This window comes from Polypterus senegalus, chromosome 1 (assembly GCF_016835505.1).
Source record: "Polypterus senegalus isolate Bchr_013 chromosome 1, ASM1683550v1, whole genome shotgun sequence".
Classification (NCBI taxonomy): Eukaryota; Metazoa; Chordata; class Cladistia; order Polypteriformes; family Polypteridae; genus Polypterus; species Polypterus senegalus.
In genome coordinates, this window is record NC_053154.1 from 279,372,172 (window position 1) to 279,389,434 (window position 17,263).

Below are 17,263 nucleotides of genomic sequence, written 5' to 3' on the forward strand. Positions count from 1 at the left end.
TTTGTATTTTTTTTTGGGGGGAGGGGTTTCTGCGCATTTTACTTTAGTCCATTTATTACATGTCAAGTCTGTCTAAGATATCCTTCTATAATAAATAAAGCACATTGAAACAATACAATTCTCTTAGCACAGCATGTTAGGGTTGGGTCAGAATTTACTCTTTAGTAGGTTAATAGTATGTCATTCCAGTTAACATAGTCGGTATTGGGAATCAGTCTTGAAAATATAATTGAAAAAAAAAAACATTTTAATTCACTGGTGTTGCTGACAGCTAAGCTTGTCAATTAAATGTTACTTTTTTGAATAATTTGAAAGTGTTTTGACAATGTTTTAAACTTAATACAGTAAGCTTGTAGTACAAAGTACAACTTTAAAAATTATCAGCATAGCATGATGCTATGTACATACAAATTTCTCATAAGTTTATTAATTTCATTTTATAGGTTTTTTTAAAAATAAAATGAAAACCTTACTTTTAGTCATCATGAAATAGTGAATTTCTTTGTTTAAAACTTGTATTAAGTAATTTTACTTTTTAATATGTTGCACATTGTATGTTTCTCTGTGCTATCCAACCAAAATGCTTCTGATCTTTTTCTGCCTGATAGCCCAGAGTATAACTACTACTACAAAAAATCAAGGGATAGTGGTGAGCAGCAGTTTCTTCGAGACCAGCTCAAGGAAAAAGCAGTTGTAAGTTTCTTCCATCACTACTTATTTGTTCATAGTTATTTTTTTTTTTTATATATATTCTGGAATACCATCCTGATCTTCATCAGGATTTTAAAGGGCCTTCAGCTTGTACCAATGTTATGTGAAAGTGGAATTTTTACTGTAGCATTTTTTTTAACTGAAAAGATATTTAGCTAATTTTTAGGAGTTAGCTTTGTTACATGTGTTGTCTCAGCAATGTATTGTTAATTTTAGGAGGAAAGACGTATTGTTTACGTGGGAAAAATCAGAAGTGACATGACCAGAAGAGAGTTGAAAGAACGCTTTTCTTTGTTTGGAGAAGTAGAAGAGTGCACCCTTCACTTCAGGGAAGAAGGGTGAGAATTTACTTAAAGCAGCTGTCTGTGGCTTTTCAAGTATTTCTTTATCTACCTTTATCAGTTATACATTTGATCACGTAGTAAGAAAAACACATGACGGGCTAGAAATTGCCAAATCACTTCATATTACAATGTATATAAAACATTACTGGCATAAATGTTTGCATGTTTGATTATGTACAGTATATAAGAATGTTTACCAAGGCTACTGCAAAAGAAGTCTACTACATCATAGGGTTGTGTGGGGTACTGATACTAATAAAAGTGCAGAAAACCCATATTTTAGAATTTTATGGTACCAGCATTTCATTCTTGCTATTCTGGAAAAACATCACCTTTTTAGACGTCCATAACCTTACACTACATCATGCCAGTAAAGCTGTTCCATGCGCATATAAGCAGTAAAAAATTTAGAGTAAATGGGAATAAAATAATATACAGATTTTACTGCATAATACAAATATAAAGTTTTTGTTTCTGTTTTGAAATTGTATGCTCTTTAGACATTTTTCACAGAATATGTGTAAGTAGAGTGAAGTTCACGCACACTTTTTAGGGGATTGTATACATGGCTCAAAAAAATTAGGGGAACACTTAAATCACTCATCGGATCTCAAATTAAATATTCAAGTGGAAAGTCTTTACTGAGTAATAACGTGTAATTCATGGAGAACAAAATTGCCAGCCCATTGAGGGCTGGATTCACCATCACAATGAAAATCACAAGCTGATCCAACTTGCATTAATTTCATCATGGCAACTCATAATATGACTCCGTAGTGTACATGCCCCCCACCTGCCTGTATGCACTCTCAACAATGTCTGGGCGTGCTCCTGATGAGATAGTGGATGGTGTCCTGAGGGATCTCCTTCCAGACCTGGACCAGGTGATCAGTGAGCTCCTGGACAGTCTGTTTCTTCTATTTGGCAGCTTCAGATGAACCAACACAACGTCCCGGAGAATCTCAGTTAAATTCAGGTCTTGGGAACATTCCAGCCAGTCAGAGGCATCAGTGCCTTTAGTCGTCCTAGAACTGCCAGTTACATACTCTGGCCTCATGAGGCCAGGCATGGTCCTGCACCTGGAGGATTTTACCCCAGTACCTAATGGCAGTCAGGGTACTGTTGCCTAGCATCTGGTGGTCTGTGCGACCCTCCCAACGATATTCCTCCCCGGACTATCACTTATCCACTGCCAACCCGGTCATGCTGGATGGTGTTGCAGGCTGCATAACGTTCACCACAACTTCTCCAGACTTTTTCACGGCTGTTACATGTGCTCATTGTGAACCTTCTCAAATCTGTTGCAAGGTGATAGGTTGTGAGCACAGGTCCAGTTCCTCCTCACACAAAGGAGCAGATAACTGGTCCTGCTGCTGGGTTGATGCCCTTCTATTTACCTGTTCAGCTCCTCTCCTGTAATGGCTAGTCTCCTAGTATTCTCTATGCACTTGCAACTGTGCTGGGTGGCACAGCAAACCTTCTTGTGTGTGCATGTATGAATGTGCCATCCTGGAGAAGCTGCACTACCTGGGCAACCTGAATTGGTTGCAGGTACCGCCTCATGTTATCAGTAGTGACAAGGACACAAGCAAAACACAAAACTAGTGAAATCAGAAGGATAAGAAAAGAGAAACTGTCTTTGATCATCACCAGCAAAACCATTCCCTTTTTGGGGGTTGTCTTGCTGTCGCCTCTCCAGTGCACCTAATGTCTCTTTAATTTGCACCAGAGCAGGTGAAGTTGATTCACAATTGCTTATGCTTCCTAACTGGAGAGATGCCTAAAGCTAAATTGACTTGGTGTTGAGACTGTGGTGATTTAAATATTCCTTTTATTTTTTGAGCAATATATTTTAGAAACTAGTACACACAATTTAAGGATCATGTTCATTCTACACTCTCATGCGTCTACCTTAGAATATGCTTAATAAATCACTTACAAATAAGGGGAAATTGCATTCAAGGTAGTTAAGAACAAGTAGTCTGTTTTGTGTAATACAGTATCTTAAGTCATTGCATATTAAACATATTAGATATAATAAAGGCAAGATTACATGAAAATTACTAAAGTTTGGAAAGTTGGCATATGTCAGTAGAAGCAATTATTCAATAATTCAGCAAAAGCAATCTGAGAATATCCAAATAGTTTATTTATATACACTGTTATATGAGTGCACATCAAAAGGTCTTTTTAAAACGCTATTTTTCTTTGTTAAAATATCAATCTCTACAAGTTAACTCTGCATGTTTTGAATGTTATAATTGTTCTTGATTTATAAATAAGAAATTAGAAAACAGTGTCAGGATATTCTCAGGCGTTTTAACAGTGTTAAAGAAAACTTCAGTGACCCTTTCACAAGTGTAGCATGTGACATATGGCTCCGCTTGCTCTAGTCCTTCAGCAATCCAGTAAAGAGCAGAGAGTGTTGTTCAGATTGTCTTTTAGTGTTTGGCAAAACTAAACGTTTAGTCTTTTCACAATAAATATGCCCATTCAACCTGAATCCACTAGACATGCTTCAGTCCAGTTGTTCTGTATTTACCTATTTAGACGTGAGTTATGATAGTAGAAATAATGTTCCTTTATGCTGTTTTAGAGTATACTTTTTAATATAAAGGTGTAAACCATTTTATCCTTGTATTAAGTGTCAGAATCTTTTTGGGTTGTGCTGTCAGTTTATATGGCTGTGCCATAGCTGGAGAGAAGGCTGTAGTTTTACTGTCTAGTAATTTTATTTTATTTTATTTTTTTTTTTTAATATAAAGTATTAGTTTAACTAAAATTATATCCTCATTTTTCAGGGATAATTATGGTTTCATTACTTACAAGAATACAGGCCATGCATTTGCTGCTATAGAAAATGGACATAAACTTCGTCAACCTAATGAGCTCCCTTTTGATCTCTGTTTTGGAGGCCGTCGACAGTTCTGCAGGACCAGCTATGCAGATCTTGGTGAGTTTACTTTATGCTTTGATACCATAATAAAATCTAAGGTAGTGTTAATAAAAATGAGGAGCATTCACATAAATATTTAAGTAGCTTGGTCTGTCAGAAGGACAGATGATCTGCATTACATTACCTGCAAGTTGTTGGTGTTTCCTCCTCAAAGTGATCTTCAAGTTTACAGCATGTAATAATTGACTTCCCAGTTGTGTATTATACTTTATTATTTAAGAGATGCCTTTTCCCAAGATCGCTACCAAGTAAAAGTTCTGTGTCTGCTTCAGTATAGTGTTCTTTAATCTTGGCTAACATTTACTTTAAAGAGGAAGTATCTTTTTCAAAAGGGATTGATAATGTTTAGCAGGATTTGGGTTGTGTTTTTATGTATGGAACTTGTTTTTACTACTTTACATGACCTGAAACCATAATTTAAAAAAATCTTTAGTTTGTCATCTGTAGTCTGCATTTTACTTGAAAGAAGATTTAAAATCTGGAGGAAACAGGCCACACTCTCACCCTCTTTAATGATTCTACTTTAGCTATTTAACTTTCATACTCCATGGACGCGTTCTCTTTACAGTTGGTCTTCAAGACAGGAAATAATCAGTCTTCTAGATTATACATTTTTATAAGAATTCCAAAAGTGAATATGCGTCTGTTTCAGTATGAAATAAGTTTGAGGGACTAGACTTGGGCACTTGGTTGTTACAAACATTTCACAATTTAAATACATACTATGACACAAATTTGAGAACTTGTGTATTATACTTAAGAAAAATACTGCAGTGCACAATCAGGCTATGTTTTTTGGGCCATTGTGAAGCGTTGCCACTAACTGTAGTCCTACAAAAAGCCCTTATTGTATGTTAATTAGTTCATATTTTAAGGACTCTTAATTTTAAATTGGACCATTATAGAGTATCAGCACTTTGTTTTGTAGAAGATAAAGTGTATATAAATTTTATTTAGCTTCCTTTTAGTCACTTGTTACAAAGACTTCTTTTCTGCCTTTGCAATGTACTTTCCTGTAATACACAGAAGGCATCAGACTTGGAGTTTTCGAAATTTATTTCTGTATATTTAACACAATCCCAAAAGAACACTTTACGAAGCAGTTAGTGTAAAATCATGTGTTCAACACGGTAATAAACTACAAAAAGATACCAAAAAGGTCATTAAATTGTTTTAGTTTGCTTCTGTACATGGGAAAGAATTAACACTGGCTGAAACATGAAGCAGTGTTTTGGTGTCTAATTTGCTTTGATTGTGTTTTGTTTACCTGTTTTCTATTACTGAATAGCTTAACTCTTTTCTTTTCAGATTCCAAAAGTGAATACGAGTCTGTTTCAGTAAGAAGCAAGTTTGATGCACTAGACTTTGACACTTTACTTAGACAAGCCCAAAAAGGCTTGCGAAGGTAACATTAACAATCAAATTAATCCAGAATAAAATATTACCTCAAAGATAACGCCATCCTACTGCTGCCTCTTTTTTCCTATTCTATGACATAAGATTGTTGTGAGTATCACATTATGAAATCAAATATTTAATGTGGCCCACAAATAAATCTTTGCATACTAACAATTGTCCACTTGGAGAAAAGACCTCTGTTATACAAGATTATACCTTCTATTGAAGTGATAGTTTGTAAGAAAACATAATATTAAAAACAAACAAAAACTGAATAAATATAAAAGAAAAAAAGTAATTTGTTTTATGATGTGCATTCCCAAATGGTATGTAAGGATGACTTGCCAACTATTTAAAATAAACTGTAAACTGAATTAAAAGGACATATCTGTAATTTGTGTCCTTTCTTTTTTTGAGTTTGACCAGATGTTGAAGTGTTTTTTTTTTTTTTTTTTTTTTGCAAAAGTAATAAAAGCCTTTAAAATGAAAAAAAAGATTGTTCTGGGTGTCTTTGGTTATTGTTACCATCCAAAAATTCTTTGACCTCTCCAGTGGTATGCTTATCTGTTTTCTCTCAGTATTTGACTGATGTGATCACTGTAGAGTATCATACAAAATTCAGCCATATTTGGGTGTGTGACATCTTTTATAGTTAACATTAAATAAAATAGATTTAAAATCCCTTTTGTTTATACCCTGTCCTGTCATTATTCGCTGGTTATGTTGGTTGGATTAAGCCGCAAAACTGAAAGAACTTATTGAGTCCTCTGCGATGAGATAATCTTAACATTTTAGGTGGGGTTGGATGAGAAGAGGTTGTGTCCTTTTTCTCTGTCTATATATACCTCTCCAAAATAGCTTAACTTTTTAACTCATCTATGCTCATTTAAACAGTGGTATTCACTTGAAAGGATCTTGGAATATGACCAGTAGAATTTTATGCCTTAGATTTACAGGCTTACTTGATCACTTATGCTGCTTTATGTTCTTCCCAAAATATATCAACTTGTTCAAAGAATGCTCCATTAACAAAGAAAAACATGGTTCAGTATTACTGTATTAAAAAAAAAAAAAAATCCGGACACTAACTATTTGGGACAAAAATTAAACACATTTACTCTTTGATTTGGTCTCATAGGTCAATTTAGCATGTAATCCAACCATCTAAGCCATATTACCACCATCTAGCTATCATTTGTTCATCACCTGTCTATTAGAGTATCTAAAACATGATCAACTCTGACACTGAAGCCACAGTGCTAACTGCTGCACCACCTGGATGACCTTCAGCAAGATGTACTCTGAGAGGCTCATAGAATTAAGATGGTTGTGCTGAGACCTAATCCAGGGTCTCGTGTATAAAATCTTGCTTAGATTCCATACTAAAATGTTGCTTGTTTTCGAAAGACAAAAACCGTGTGTGCACACATTGTACAGTATTTATAAAACTTGGTGTGCCTCACATGCCATACCAAGTTCCTTTACAAATCTCAAATCAACTTAAAACTAAATGCATATTATTAGCCAGTGCCTGTCAATAACCATATATTGCAGGGGTCCTCAGTCACAGTCCTGGAGGGCTGCAGTGGCTGCAGGTTTTTGTTATAACCCAGTTGTTTAATTAGAAAACAATTCTTGCCAATAATTTAATTTCATGGCTTGTTACTGCTTTAACTCTATGTCAGACAATTCTCATATCCTAGATTTTCTTCCCCTTTCTAAGGATATCATCCAAATGATTTGAAGGCTAAAATGGATGAGTACGGTAATGTCAGACAATTCTCATATCCTAGATTTTCTTCCCCTTTCTAAGGATATCATCCAAATGATTTGAAGGCTAAAATGGATGAGTACGGTAATTCTCAGTTCTTCACTTTTTTCTCTTCACTTTCCTTACAAGTATTTAATTAAACCAAACAGTGCATGATAAATACACAAAGGTGTAAATGGTAACAAGCTAAATTGAGTAATGCTGGTTTCTTTTGTCATTTGCATGTGTTTGCTAATTAGGAGCAACTGAAAACCAAGAATAAAGCTGTTTAAGACTAAAATAAGCAATAATTATTCAAAATCTTAACGCAGAGAATTCACTCGAGCTCCATATGCGCAAAGCATACAATTATACAACTCAAAATTATATATCGAGCACATCTGTCTCGACTAAAACTCTCCAAAATGTTTCCAGGGCATGATCCAACCTGCGAACGTTGCAACCAAGCCCCAGCCTCACTGGGTCACATGTTCTGGGCCTGCACCAAATTAACATTATTCTGGAAAAAAATTTTTAATTACCTCTCAGACAGCCTTGGACTCACAATCCCTCCTAACTCATTGACAGCTGTGTTTGGGGTTCTTCCTGAGGGTCTTAAAGTGGAGAAAGACAAACAAATTGTGATTGCATTCACTACACTGTTGGCACGCAGACTTATTCTGATAAACTGGAAGAACCCAAACTCTCCTCTTTTAAGTCAGTGGGAAACCGATGTGTTATATTATTTGAAATTGGAAAAAATCAAATACTCAGTTAGAGGATCTGTACAGACTTTTTTCAAAGCATGGCAGGATCTAATCAGTAATATTTTAAAATAAGTTTATAAAGCACAGAGAATTTATTAATTTAGGTATTTTTACAAGCCTTAAATTTTACACCGTTTGGCTTGCTCTCTCTCTCAGGGTGGGGATCGATCTGTTCTTAGCATAATTCTTTTTGTAAAAACTTGATTGCTATGTATTAATTGTAATAAAATTAATAAATAAAAATTAAAAAAAAAAAATCTTAATGAGCAAGACAACTAAAGTGAAGCAGAAGTCTTACTTGAGCAATAAGTGCTTCTTATTAAGCAATTGGGTTGGAGCAAAAACCAACAGCCACTGCGCCCTCCAGGACTGCGATTGAGAACCCCTGAACTATTGCATAAAATGACCTCATTTGAATATTCAGGTTCTAATTACCATAAAGATTTGTCCATATTCCTGAAAGACCTCTTTACTACAAATCAGAAGACAGGAGAGGGAAAAACATAAGAAATGAAAAATCAGTGACTGTGAACTTGAGATATTACTGAATGAAGTGGAGAATTGTAATATATGTTTCCTAGATGCTTTGCAGGAGTGACAAAGAAGAAAAAAATAAACCAAGTTGGAGCAGCTAAATGGGAAGAGCAATAGCAGTGTGGGATTTTGGAAGTGACAAGAATGCTGCCAGTACACCACATGAATTGATGTGGGCTGTACATGCAGAACTGCTGTATAGTAAGAACATTTGCATTAAACTGGAAACAAAATTACCAAATAAATGTCAGTTACAATATGAACAAATCTTTTTACATTTAACACACAACATAGAAAAGACTTTAAATTGCTATTGTTCTGATGTCCTGAGCAGGGCCAGTTCTATGCTCAAGCACTGGCTTAAGGGCACCAAGACTCATCTAAGCCTCACTCGGCTCTTCTATCAACTATTACTACAGCACTTTGCAAGTAAAATAGGAATATTAATGTGTGCCAATATTCAAAGGGACCTCTGCCTACTCGATTTTATTTATAACTGTCAATAAAACCCTGATATCCATGGGAGAATTCGAAGCTTTTCTATCGATTTGTCAGAATAGCTTGTCTCACCTAGCATGAATGTGAATGTACTCCAGTCCTGTGCTCTTTAAAATCATACGTATTTGAAAGTGTTCTGATCTCATTGGGAGAATATCCATATTGATTAGAGGCATCATGCACCCCTGAGGAATTCTGTGTTTCTGTGCCATGTTGTGTAGGACTGCACAAGCCTTCATAATGTGGAAAACTTTTGTGGGGTTGTAAAGTAATGAACTGTCAATGGTCATTTTTTCAACGATTGTATGCAGGAGTGCCTTTTATTACAGCTCGTTTCTTGTGGGTTTACCCACTGTCACTTAATATAAAGATTATGCACATTGTGATATACTAAACCTACTTGCAATCCTACCTTTTAGGCTTACGTACAAGTTAATTGTGATGTGATTAGTTGAAGAACATTGGGATGTGACAAATGAATTTTTCTGTGGTGCCTGGAGTTGCTACAATGCCAACACCAAAATGGCCTACATAGGATCTGTGATGCTGTAACTTTAGGCCAATTTCCATGCCAATTTAATGTTTTATAAATCCCAGCTTTTGTGTAAGAAATAGCTTTTTGCATGTTTCCATGCTTAAGCAAGTTTTATATATGAGGCCTCAGATCTTACGACATCTGAAAGGTATTCATAAAGTAAATCCAGCAAGATTTTTTTGACTAAATGGCAAATCACATTCATGAGGAAGATGTGCATTTAGGACTGAGACCAGGAAGCAGTTCTTTATGCATCTGGAATAAACTATCGAGACATGTAGTTGAAGCAGAAGCCAGGATGAGACATGGGGGTACCTTGGCTATTAGTTAAACAAATGAGCCTGATAGAATTGTCTCCACTGTTTCAACCACACAAAATGCCAGATTTCTCATTTATTGTTTAATGAACCCAACAAAAAAACGTGATGCCTTTTGCAATCTAGTAAAGGAAACCTGTTCTAACTTTTGTTTTAAGTCAGGTTTGGTTTTTAAAGCTTATTCTGTATACATAGTACTTTTCATAGTAAGCACACACTTTTTTCAAAGCAATTTGGTTATTTTATCATTCCTAGATTTTTTTGTTATTTTGTTATTTTGTACTTTTTGTTTTAATCTGTTATACAGTATAGTACATCTAACCTGGAAGAACTTAATACGAAGGCTGAGCAAGGCTGACATAAACTTGCACAATAAACATGAATGTATTATAAAGATATGTAATGAAGCTATGATATACAGGTGCTGGTCATAAAATTAGAATATCATGACAAAGTTCATTTATTTCAGTAATTCCATTCAAAAAGTGAAACTTGTATATTAGATTCATTCATTACACACAGACTGATGTATTTCAAATGTTTATTTCTTTTAATTTTGATGATTATAACTGACAACTAATGAAAGTCCCAAATTCAGTATCTCAAAACATTTGAATATTGTGAAAAGGTTCAATATTGAAGACACCTGGTGCCACACTCTAATCAGCTAATTAACTCAAAACACCTGCAAAAGCCTTTAAATGGTCTCTCAGTCGAGTTCTGTAGGCTACACAATCATGGGGAAGACTGCTGACTTGACAGTTGTCCAAAAGACGACCATTGACACCTTGCACAAGGAGGGCAAGACACAAAAGGTCATTGCTAAAGAGGCTGGCTGTTCACAGAGCTCTGTGTCCAAGCACATTAATAGAGAGGCGAAGGGAAGGACAAGATGTGGTAGAAAAAAGTGTACAAGCAATAGGGATAACCGCACCCTGGAGAGGATTGTGAAACAAAACCCATTCAAAACTGTGGGGGAGATTCACAAAGAGTGGACTGCAGCTGAAGTCAGTGCTTCAAGAACCACCACGCACAGACGTATGCAAGACATGGGTTTCAGCTGTCGCATTCCTTGTGTCAAGCCACTCTTGAACAAGAGACAGCATCAGAAATGTCTCGCCTGGGCTAAAGACAAAAAGGACTGGACTGCTGCTGAGTGGTCCAAAGTTATGTTCTCTGATGAAAGTAAATTTTGCATTTCCTTTGGAAATCAAGGTCCCAGAGTCTGGAGGAAGAGAGGAGAGGCACAGAATCCACGTTGCTTGAGGCCCAGTGTAAAGTTTCCACAGTCATTGGTCATCTGCTGGTGTTGGTCCATTGTGTTTTCTGAGGTTCAAGGTCAACGCAGCCGTCTACCAGGAAGTTTTAGAGCACTTCATGCTTCCTGCTGCTGACGAACTTTATGGAGATGCAGATTTCATTTTCCAACAGGACCTGGCACCTGCACACAGTGCCAAAGCTACCAGTACCTGGTTTAAGGACCATGGTATCCCTGTTCTTGATTGGCCAGCAAACTCGCCTGACCTTAACCCCACAGAAAATCTATGGGGTATTGTGAAGAGGAAGATGCAATATGCCAGACCTAACAATTCAGAAGAGCTGAAGGCCACTATCAGAGCAACATGGGCTCTCATAACACCTGAGCAGTGCCACAGACTGATCGACTCCATGCCACGCCGCATTGCTGCAGTAATCCAGGCCAAAGGAGCCCCAACTAAATATTGAGTGCTGTACATGCTCATACTTTTCATGTTCATACCTTTCAGTTGGCCAACATTTCTAAAAATCCTTTTTTTGCATTAGTCTTAATTGATATTCTAATTTTCTGAGATACTGAATTTGGGACTTTCATTAGTTGTCAGTTATAATCATCAAAATTAAAAGAAATAAACATTTGAAATACATCAGTCTGTGTGTAATGAATGAATCTAATATACAAGTTTCACTTTTTGAATGGAATTACTGAAATAAATCAACTTTGTCATGATATTATAATTTTATGACCAGCACCTGTACAAGTACATATATAATGTAGATTGAGTTTCCATCAACAGCAAGTGGTGACAGATAATGCAAATTCATCACCGTAGCTCCTCATTTTCTTTCTCCACTTTCCAACACCCAGTGGAAAACTTGCCCAGGTGTAACACCAAAATCGACATGGTGCCATGCTATGGGTTTATATGCCACACCTTGTCGTTAGTGGGATTCTGTAATTCGTGCAGCATCTAGGAGTAATCTAGCATTGGCCTGCACTTACAGCATTTGATAGGTAAATTAATTATTCAATATTAACTATGTGTGTGTGAGTAACAACAACATTTATTTATATAGCACATTTTCATACAAACAGTCGCTCAAAGTGCTTTACATATTAAAGAATAGAAAAATGAAAGACACAATTATAAAACAAAATAAATCAACATTAATTAACATCGAATAAGAGTAAGGTTCAATGGCCAGGGGGGACAGAAAAAACAAAAAAACTCCAGACGGCTGGAGAAAAAATAAAATCTGTAGGGATTCCAGACCATGAGACCGCCCAGTCCCCTCTAGAGTCCCCTCTGTTTAATGGACTGGTGCTTCATGGAGGATTAGTTACATACTTGAATCTGATACTTCTAGGATAGACTCAAGCCCTACTGTGACAATGAAAAGACTTAGGAAAATACGGCAAATGTCTTGAGATCACAACAATAAAACAATATTTGTGACAGCTATGAAAAATATATAAGCAACCATTGTTGGACACATTTGTGATTCTGTTCTTTTAGTCAGCCCCTCATCTGAAACAAGTTTTCTCATTCCCCATTTGAACTTAATCATTACTTACAAACCAGAGCATACATTAAGAACTCAAGATGCTGTCCTAAATATTTCAAGGACTCACAAAATAACTGAGAGGTTGAGCTTTTAGCTACAGGACCCCAAAGCTGTGGAATGATCTGCTCGTGTAAGAGAAGCCCCTTCAGTCTGTGCTTTTAAATCCAGGCTGAAGGCTTGACAATTTTAGTCTAGCATACCCTAAATAGAGCTGCATTTGCTTGTGAACCTCTCATAGCACTTGAAACCTGCACTCAGTGAAGACTTCTATACAAAAGTAAAATGAAAAGAACTAGTTCAATTACAGGGTGTCACAGCCATTTTACCCTCTATCCTCACAAGCCTTCCAGGTCCTGCTTCAGATGCTGCTGCCACCGTGCTTCATGATGGGAATGGTGTGCTTTTAGATAATTTAGAAATTCTGGCTTACGCCAAGGGCAATGTTTAGTATGATGGCCAAACAGCTCAATTTTGTTCTTATCAGACCATAGAACCTTCTTTCAGTTGACCTCAAAATTTCCAATGTACCTTCTGGCAAACTGTAGCCAAGATCTTTTGTGTTTTATCAACAGTGCCTTTCTGTTTACCACTGTCCCATGAAGCTGCGACTGCTGAAGCACCCGGGCAACAGTTACTGTCTGTACAATCTCACCTACAGTATCTTGGGCATTGCAGCTTCAGAGTTCTCAGAGGCCTCTTGGTGGCCTCTTTCACTAGTCTTCTTCTTGCATGATCACTCAGTTTTTGTGGAAGGCCTACTCTAAGGCAGATTTACAGCTGTGCCGTACTCTTCATTTCTTCATTATTGATTTAACTTTTAATACAAAGGATATTCAGTGACTTGGATATTTTCTTGTCCGCATCGCCTCACATGTGTTTTTTAGTTAAATTTTCACCGAGTTACTTGGAGTATTCTTTTGTCTTCATTTTGTAGGTTAGGCCTTGATACTGATGAGGCACAAGCTGGACCTCCAAGATAAGGTGTATTTATACTAGTGTACAGTCAAGTGAAACTCCAGACAGAAGATCTCCATTGAACTAATTCTGTCAATTTTAAAACCAATTGGCTGTACCATTGAAGAGTTACATGTTTCAGATTAAAGGGGGTGAATACTTATACAATAATTTATTTTGTGTTTTATGTTTGCAATTCTGCGGTGGGCTGGCGCCCTGCCTGGGGTTTGTTTCCTGCCTCGCGCCCTGTGTTGGCTGGGATTGGCTCCAGCAGACACCAGTGACCCTGTAGTTAGGATATAGCGGGTTGGATAATGGATGGATAGATGTTTGCAATTAATTTAGACTACTTTGCAGGGATCTGTTTAAACTTTAACATTAAACAGTGTTTTCTCTTGATTAGTTTCAAAAAAGCCAAAGCCACTGTGATTCAATATTGTGTAACAATAGGATGCAAAAAATTCCAAGGGGGTACTTTTTATAGACACTGTATATTCATACATGCTTTTTCATTTAACTGTTAGAATTAACACTGACACTGTCATTAACATTGCTGTCTCATAGTGCCAGAGTACTGTATAGTGGGGCAATCCATACAAATTATTCTACATTTCAGCCAGTTTAACCAGATACCATCACAAAGTATACAAGGAGACCAAATTAAGACATTACATTATGATATATTTATTTTGCTGTGACACTTTATAATAGAAACATATACTGTATATTAATAAAATTTCAGTTATTAATTAAAACCACACTTACAACTTTTTAGATTTCTTTTGTGACTTTGCATTTTACATAACCTGCTCTATACCATATTTGGCTAAAGAAGATGGTTCCATCTAGCACTTCTCCAAAGAGTGGAATAAGTGGATGATTCCAAGAATCTCAGCAAAGTAGTTTTCAATAGTGAAAAGAAACCGATACATAGAAGGCAGCAGTGGTGGGTTGGCAGGCTGTGATAGGGTTAAATAGCTTCCACCTAACAGTGTCTTAAGTGTCCAGATCAGAAGAAATCCACCTTGGCCCAGTCATCTAGGAAAGCCTGGCTTGCTGCTGGAAGAGGTGTGGGTGAGACCAGCAGGGGGTGCTTAACTTGGGGTCTGTGTGTGGATCCAAATGCCTCAGTGCAGTGACAGGGAAACTGTGTTGTACAAGTTGCTGCCATCCTTTGGCAAAGATGTACAACTGAGGTCCTGAGACTCTCATAAAAGTTCCCTGAACATCTTTCAAAAAGTTGACCACCTCATCTAGGTCATTCTGACCCATTAATCATTCCCTGTCCAATGCTGGCTAACTATCTCACCCCTCCATCCCCTAATAGCTTGTGAGTGGTCAGCAAAAAAGGCTTCTGTCATATCATCCAGATGCATGCTACATTACGGTAGTAGCTGAAATGGTTCTGGACTGTCTACGCAAAGTGTTTTGAGTAGGTTAGAAAAGCACTATATTATTAACATAATTATAATGAATTAAAACATGTTTTAAGACATTACCATTAAATAATAATGTGAAACATAAATCTACATGGTATTTCACAGACTGTACCATTGACTGATTGGTGTCTTACTCAGTGATGACAGGAAGCCATAGAGATTTTAGCTCCTGATAAATTGTGCCAAGCCCCTGATCTTTTCATTCGTGTTTTATGCATATTTATTTATCCAACAAACTTAAAACCCAAAAAATACTCTGTATGTATATCGGTACATTTGCAATCCCAAGGGGGATATCCCTCAGCTTTTAAACCTAGATACCCAGGGCTGCAAACACTTTGGTTTTACTGTAATTTACAAAATCAATCAAATAAATGAAAAAAGAAAGAAAAAGAAACGGGAAACCACCACCAGCTAACTGAATCAAAACATGGCTCTCTTTGGCTTCTGAAGGCGGGTAACAATACTGATTGCTTTTGTGAAGGTTAAGCTTTGGGTTTTATAATTTCAGTCCAGCCACAGTCTTCCTGGACGCTACAACTTCTCTGCATGTGTGCATTACTGCCAAAGATGACAGTAATTTACAAATGTAGACCGATTATGTTTGTATGATCTCTGTATAGACTCCAGCCTCTGTCACCCGTGACAGGCTGACGCAGATTTGATAATTAATGAAAAGTATTATCCAGGTACACGTTGCCGCACCCACCACAAGACAAACCACCTCAGATTGGGACCCGAGTGCAGCCATGCGACAGGTGACACCTCAGCGCCGCACTATTCAGATGGAATGGAACACTGTGAGGTTTTTTATGGTGGCTGCAGTGCCAATTCCGCCACCAGAACGTAGTTTATTTTAATAATCTGTACACATCTACATATTTGTATCAATATAGTACATGCTATTTATACAGTGGCGTGAAAAACTATTTGCCCCCTTCCTGATTTCTTATTCTTTTGCATGTTATTTGCAGTTATTAGGTTCAGGCGGCAATTACTTTTTCACACAGGGCCATGTAGGTTTGGATTTTTTTTCTCCCTAAATAATAAAAACCATCATTTAAAAACTGCATTTTGTGTTTAGTTGTGTTATATTTGACTAATGGTTAAATGTGTTTGATGATAAGAAACATTCTGTGTGACAAACATGCAAAAGAATAAGAAATCAGGAAGGGGGCAAATAGTTTTTCACACCACAGTAGTTCGGTATTTCGTGTTTTTGAGTATACTAAATTATGTACATGGATTCAGCTCTCTTTGATTCTTAACTAAAGTTCACTATACAAGAATATTTTGAATAGTGAGATTTCGCATGTCAAAAACATGTTTTAGGTGTAAAACTGTAGAAAACGTTGAAAAATGATAACATAATGAGGTGGGTATTTTGAGTATTAGGAAGCCATCCATCAGACCACCCCAAAAGGTATACTACGGCATGTTTCACTTTATCTGCCAATTCATTTTCTTAACCAATGGCCAAAATCAAGGCGAGCTGGGGCAGCAACGAGCTCGTGGCACGAATTAGATCTACACATAACGGTAAGCTAGGGTGCCCAGTTGCGCGCATAATAAAGTATAGGTTTTCAAAGGCAATGTTGTTTACTGCTGTAGTCGCCTGTATGTAGCTGAAGAATGGTTGTCTTGTCCTAATGAACCCTAGGGCGCATTCTTATATTCACCTTTTCATATTCAGAGCTCTGGAGTCATCTGGGTGTCTAATCGAGGCGTTGCTTCGTTTTGGGAGGGCGGCTAACATCTTAACCAGCTGAGTAAAATTTGACAAACCCTATAGAAAGAAATTGAGTATAATAGAAAAAATAATTGAATCCCCGCCCTTCAAATACAACATTAATCGAAGAATTGCGTTTTAATTGGTAGCAAGTCATGCCGTCATAACTGCATGCATCAAAGGCTTCATATTACATCCAATGTCCTAATAACCTAATTTCACTGGACGTTTTCGTGTGCAAGTCAATTTTGGCCTACATCTCCTGCCGTACTTTAACTTTTAGCCCTCATTCTAGTTACATTTAATTTTACGCATGCGTAATTGCCTTGTAAACAAGGAACGGCACAAAGGCCGACGAAATTAAAATCGTGAAAAAATATTGGAAAATAATTCTTCGTAATTTTATTTAATGGGGAAATGCCAATAAATCATACCGGTGTATAGTAAAATGTAAATTAATAAGAGTTTGCTTTGTTTATATCCGTTCTTCTTACTGTGTTTGCCTGGA

At 36.8% G+C, this 17,263-nt stretch overlaps 1 protein-coding gene across 2 annotated transcripts in view; it reads left to right on the plus strand.

The window, feature by feature from the left end:
- Positions 1-5,792, plus strand: part of pprc1 (PPARG related coactivator 1) — a 50,529-nt gene extending 44,737 nt beyond the window's left edge. For both annotated transcript variants that reach the window (XM_039775243.1, XM_039775252.1), the window contains exons 11-14: positions 609-693; positions 928-1,049; positions 3,857-4,008; positions 5,320-5,792. In XM_039775243.1, coding sequence (XP_039631177.1) covers positions 609-693; positions 928-1,049; positions 3,857-4,008; positions 5,320-5,420 — 460 coding nt within the window. In that variant the 3' untranslated portion in view covers positions 5,421-5,792. The remainder of the gene's footprint in view (positions 1-608; positions 694-927; positions 1,050-3,856; positions 4,009-5,319) is intronic.
- The last annotated feature ends 11,471 nt before the right edge of the window (positions 5,793-17,263 follow it).